At 39.8% G+C, this 6,591-nt stretch overlaps 1 protein-coding gene across 1 annotated transcript; it reads left to right on the forward strand.

Moving 5' to 3' along the window:
- Positions 1–573: 573 nt before the first annotated feature.
- On the forward strand, positions 574–5,162 carry Tollo (Toll-like receptor Tollo). Its single transcript, XM_028318797.1, has one exon. It carries the CDS (start codon positions 838–840, stop codon positions 4,669–4,671), a length of 3,834 nt encoding a protein of 1,277 aa, XP_028174598.1. The 5' UTR covers positions 574–837; the 3' UTR covers positions 4,672–5,162.
- The last annotated feature ends 1,429 nt before the right edge of the window (positions 5,163–6,591 follow it).

Here is a 6,591-nt window from a genome sequence, read left to right on the forward strand (position 1 = left end):
TGATATGTGCAATAGTCGTATACAACCTTTTCGAATACCCATTACCCACTCCAGGTGGCAAGCATCATTAACGTATCGCAATAAATTCTAAAGAAGTCACAATCGAACCAAGTGAGTAGGTTCTCAGTAATAAATTCCATTCATTTCATTAACGATAGTGAGTAAACAAAATGTCAACAATCGTCAAATGTCCGCAATACAATTCTATCAACGGGAGTGTTAACAAGCAGTGACTGTGGCAATGCGCCTGCGCACTACCTGGCCAGCTGCCTGGAGCCCCCACTACGCGCCGAGAGCTTCTTACCCCGCACCATCCATCTGTCCCGCTCGCACATACCACAAGAAAGCTCGATCCAGCTCTACAAAAAGCGGTTTCATTCCGTAGTGTTGTGTGCAGCCCGCGCTTGTGTGCGTAAAGTGTATTTTTCTGACAGGCTGTACCGCAAAACGGATAAAGCGGAACATAGGGCCACATTACCGGCGCTTACTGCGTTTTATCTCCGAGCTTAACTTTACCTGTTGGAACGCGTGAACCGGCGCGGCCTTGTGCGCGAGCGCAGCGCAGGTTCGACGCGGACGGAGTCAGTTCCACCCCAGACCTCGGCGCGGGCGCGCGTGTTAAGTTCTCCACTGTCGTGTTGCGACGTGTACGATCCCGTCCAATTAGTGCTCGCGCGAGAAACGAGTTAAGTGGCCGGTTCGGCAAGTGATATACGGAGGCTTAGAGCATAAGCGGAATGGACTAATGTGCGCGTTTGACGCGATGTTCGTGTGCGATTTCAGTGCCAGCTGATGAGGAATTGAACTATGTAAAGTGAAGTTAGTGAAACCAAAACAATGTGTCCGGCGTGTGTTACACGGGCGCTGCTGGTGATTAGCGCTGCTCTGACAGCGTGGAGCGCTTCTCTATCGGCCACCACAGGAGCGCGCTACCAAGCACCTGACGAGTGCCGGTGGACGACAGACGACGACGGCTCAGGAGTCGCGTTACAGTGCAGACTGAGGACTATTAACAGTGAATTAGAAAACACAAACTTTAGTGCAATACAACCACATCTAACAGTGCGGTTACACCTCGAGTGCAGCGATGCACTTTTGTTCCAAAGCTCACTAGCCCCCGGCAGCTTCCGACAGTTGATTGAGCTGCGAGAGCTTACAATAGAATATTGCAAGATCGGAAACCTATCTGATGGCGCATTTACCGGTCTGCGTGAACTTAGAAATTTAACCATTAAAACTCACAATACCGAATGGTCTACTATGTCACTCGAAATAACACCCACGGCATTCTCGAGAGATGTTCAAAATCTTGAGAGACTAGATCTCAGTGAAAACAATATGTTATTGTTTCCCGAAGGAGCACTTTGCACATTGAGGAACTTAGAATATCTGAATATGACGGGAAACCGAATGCGAGATATTAGTCATTTTCAGTTCTCAACTGCTCATCGACACCCGACCGAGAAATGCGGAGATAACTTGACTATATTGGACCTGTCACGAAATATTATTGACACTCTGCCTCCTAGTCTCTTATCTGGTCTTAGGCGGTTAAAGAAACTTTACCTACAAAGTAATGGAATGAACTCTATTGCAGACAAAGCGCTAGAAGGGTTAATTTCATTGACGACAGTGAAGTTTTCAGATAATCAGCTGACGAGCTTGCCTCCAGAACTTTTTAGTGATACTAAAGAATTAAAAGAGATATACTTGAACAACAATACAATAACAGTCTTGGCACCAGGACTATTCAGTGACCTGTACCAGTTACTTGTTTTGGACTTATCGTACAACGAGTTGACCTCAGACTGGATTAACACCTCCACGTTTTCTGGATTGAAACGACTGGTTTACCTTGACTTTTCACACAATAGAGTATCAAAAATGGAAATTGCTTTATTTAGAGATTTACACAACTTGCAAATATTGAAAATGCAGGAAAATTTCATAGAGCATATTCCAGAAAATGTATTCAGCTCGCTAAGCAATTTGCACACATTAATTTTATCGAACAATAGACTGACAAATATTGAGAGTTATGCATTTACCGGCCTGCCGGCATTGTCAGTGTTGTCAATAGATAGCAACCGCATTTCTAAAATACACCCACATGCCTTGCGCAATTGCTCATCGTTACAAGACTTGCATATTAATGGAAACCGACTTGATGAGGTCCCGACCGCTTTGAAAGAAATACCTCAACTTAAAACTCTTGACTTGGGTGAAAACTTGATAATCAGTATAGAAAACGCATCATTTATGACAATGCAGCAAATGTATGGATTGCGCTTGACGGAGAACAACATCGGTAACATAACCAAAGGCGTTTTCGACCGGATGACTTCTTTGAAAATATTAAACTTATCAAGAAACAAAATTCAGAGAATTGAAAGCGGCGCCTTCGACGCAAACGTCAATTTGCAAGCAATTAGACTCGATGGAAATTCTTTAAAAGATATCAGAGGACTTTTCGTCAACTTACATAATCTCGTGTGGTTGAATATTTCCGACAATCAATTGGAATCATTCGACTATGCGATGATACCAACTGGACTGCAGTGGCTAGATATTCATGCAAATAGAATTGCCGAACTTGGAAATTATTTCGAGATTGAATCACGCCTATCCCTTAGCACATTCGACGCCAGCTCTAACAGATTAACGGAAATAACTGGCAGCGCAATCCCTAACTCAGTGGAAATGTTATATTTAAATGACAATTTGATTTCTAAAGTGCAATCATACACATTTTTCAAGAAACCAAATTTAACAAGAGTGGATTTGTACGGCAATAAAATAACGAATTTAGATCCAAACTCGCTACGAATATCTGCCGTGCCACAAGATAAATCAGTGCCAGAGTTCTTCATAGGCGGAAACCCATTAGAATGCGATTGTACAATGGAATGGTTGCAAAAAATAAACACTGGAAACAGGGCAAGAACCCAGCCAAAGTTAATGGATTTGGATAGCATATACTGCAAATTGCTTTACAATCGTGGAAACTCACATGTTGCTTTGGTCGACGCCGCGCCTCATCAGTTTTTGTGTAAATACGAATTTCATTGTTTTGCACTGTGCCACTGTTGCGATTTTGATGCTTGTGACTGTGAAATGAGTTGTCCGAATAATTGCACATGTTATCACGATCAATCATGGTCGGCTAATGTTGTGGAGTGCTCAAACGCCGGGTATGTGAAAACGCTGCCCGAAAGAATACCGATGGAGGCCACGCAACTGTATCTCGACGGTAACGACATTAAAATGCTTCCAAGTCACGCTTTTATCGGAAGAAAGAGGCTAAAGATCCTATTTTTGAACTCATCAAACATCGAAACCATTCACAACCGAACATTTAATGGCCTGAGAGAACTTGAAGTGCTCCATCTAGATCACAATAGCTTGACAACAATAGAAGGCCAGGAATTTGGCGGCTTGGACAATTTGCGGGAACTGTACATTAACAACAACAAAATAAAACATATTGGAAAAGAAATGTTCAATCACATGTCACGATTAAAATTATTACATTTGCATCACAATAGACTGGTTACTCTGACTGTGTGGCAAATCAATCCGGCGATAACAGAAATAACACTTTCATTTAACCCGTGGTCATGTGACTGTGAATACACTGAAATGTTCCGTGAATGGACAAAGCGAGTGAGTTCGATAACAGATTTATCAAACATAAAATGCATTTATTCAAAGGATAATCACACAGACTTAATGAACTACGATGATAGCATTTACAACAAACCAGAGTCTGGATTCAATATCATTTATGAAAATGGCAGTATCTGTACGGGACTTCCAAGTATAAATAACAGCATAAATGGCAATCTGACAGCCACAAAAACAATAATAACTAACGAAGATGTGCAAGATTACATACCACTACTTGTGGCGACTCTCGTTGCATTTTTAGTGGTGTCATTTGTGAGCATGGTCGTGTTTATATTCAGACAAGAAATGCGAGTGTGGTTCCATTCTAAGTTCGGGGTGAGATTGTTCTATCGAACGAGTGACATAGACCGAGAAGACCGTGAAAAAATGTTTGACGCGTTTGTGAGTTATAGTTCAAAAGACGAAGCCTGGGTAACTGAAGAGTTAGCGCCGGTATTAGAAGGAGGCGATCCTTCGTACAAGCTGTGCCTTCATTATAGAGATCTACCCGTGGGCGGGTATGTGGCCGATAACATAGCGCAAGCTGTAGAATCATCACGTCGCACCATAATGGTACTCAGTGAAAACTTCATAAGATCCGAATGGTGTCGCTTCGAGTTTAAATCTGCCCACCATCGTGTTTTGAGAGACCGTAGACGAAGGCTTATAGTGGTGTTGCTCGGTGACGTGCCTCAGAAGGATCTCGACCAAGATATAAGACTGTATTTGAAAACTAACACGTATCTTCATACTGGAGATAAGATGTTTTGGGAGAAGTTGCGGTTCGCGTTGCCGGACGTGCCTGCTAACCAGAGGATAAGAGGTGTGCCTAGTCCAGGGGGAGGTGTGGCGATGCACAGGCACCATCACCCGAGGAGCCACTTGGGAGCGTTGCCCCCTCCCCCTGTGCATGGCGCCCACCCCGTGCTGCCCCCTCATCCGTCACACGGGCCCCACCAGGTCCCACCGCGAGCGTCCCCACGTACTATGTCCGTCCATGTGTGAGTGCACAAGTGAACAGTGAAGTGATAAGAACCATAGGATGTGTAACATGACTGTTTAAAATGTGATGGCTAGTCTGCTAACGTATGTATTGTAAATATTTTTTTAAACTGTAGTGTAGTAGTGTAAATAAAGTTAGCTGATAAGATAGTCTCACGTGGCCGTTAACTTAGGTCTTGTATTAAATTCCATATTTTACCAGTTTTAATTGATCATTGTTTTGATATAAACTTTGATAATGTATGCAAATAAAATATTAGAATTGATTTGATGTGTAGAGATAGAGATGTTTGTTGAGCCTACCCAGGCTGTGTTGAGGCAAAGCTTGCCGGTTACTATAAAATGACTTATCATGGCAACATTGCCACTATCTGTGATAAATGTAGTTTAAGGCTAGTTTTTATACTTTAGTGTCCTATCGTTGTATATTTTGTAATTTAGTCATATTAAAAAATATTTATTGTAAAAATTTACAAAATTGACTGTGTCAAAAAGTGATAAATCAAAAATAAAACGTGAAATGAATATAAATCAACTTTTTATAATTTGATTCCTCTCCTTAAAATGAGATCAAACACCAATAAATGAACATACACAATCATAACAAATTAATTATTAAATAAACCAATTAATACTATATTAGTTCTTTGAATAATACACAATCTCGTTACTCACAGAGGGAAAAAATAGCATAAAATTACTCACTGTTTACAATAATTCATACAAAATGTTAAATGTATTTGATAATGAAACAATGGCATTGAATTTATCATTCACATAATAACACACACACAAATAATTCATACAGGATCGAAATCAAAATCTTGAAAATCATTGCACTGTGTGAAACATTAATATATATTTTTGTTTTTGTTCAAAATTATATGAAGGTAATAAAATTCAATACAGTTAGTTTATCCTTATTTTGTAAAACAATTAGAACTAGTAAATTCACAGCATGTCAAATACATATCACACACACTTATTAAAAGTTATATTAGCACACTAATAACATTATTTCATATACCTACTCAATCAGATTTGTTTTAGAAGCTTTTATTACAAACCATAATGTGTGTAATGAGTGGTAAATTATGTAATTGGCCATAACATCTTCATACTTATTATTTTGATTTCAATTAAGTAATCTTTCAAATTCTTGATTCTTATTACATAAAAATATAACTGAAAATACAAGCATCATCAAAATGTACAGGTGTCCATAACTGACGAATTTGTATTTTGTACATTCCACAGCACAACTGTATTTTTTGCAAAAAAGCACTTATCACAGAAACCGAAGGTGCCAGTGTTTCACTTCATCTGCACTTGTTTGTCACTTACCTTTTATTCGTCGAAATCTGACTGACTACGAAAGATGATTGCCACTAACTTACCATACGATTCACTTCTACACGTTTTAGGCCTTTTAAAAATCGATTCCGATGCTGAACACGATAGAGTTAGTGGGAAAAGCCAAAGGATACTGTAGTCTTGTAATTTTAAAGCATACCGCTACGGGGTAATGTCTGGTTTTTATGAGCAAATGGCATTCCAAGCCGTAATCCACTATCGACTCTATGAATCGGAGCGGTGATCATTAGCCTTGATCTGTAAGTAGGGTAGAACGAGGTTGGTGTAAAATATCCTATACACATATTTTTTACACTTGATTGATGTATTTGCGCCTTTTGTAATACTTATTTTAGAGCATTCGATTCGCATTAATTTGAGGTAGATATGTAGTCTACGAATTCCTAAACCATAAGTAGATGTAGATTCGTACTATTCAGATGGCAGCAAAGCAAACCCATAATTAATTTTTATTCACCTCTTTATTTTCACTTTAAATCACAAGAGAAATCGTCAAAATCGTAATTGTAGCCATTAGATAATGATAATATGAAGTAAATCACCTTTTTG

This window comes from Ostrinia furnacalis, unplaced genomic scaffold (assembly GCF_004193835.3).
Source record: "Ostrinia furnacalis isolate ACB-3 unplaced genomic scaffold, ASM419383v2 OfSCF7013, whole genome shotgun sequence".
NCBI lineage: Eukaryota > Metazoa > Arthropoda > Insecta > Lepidoptera > Crambidae > Ostrinia > Ostrinia furnacalis.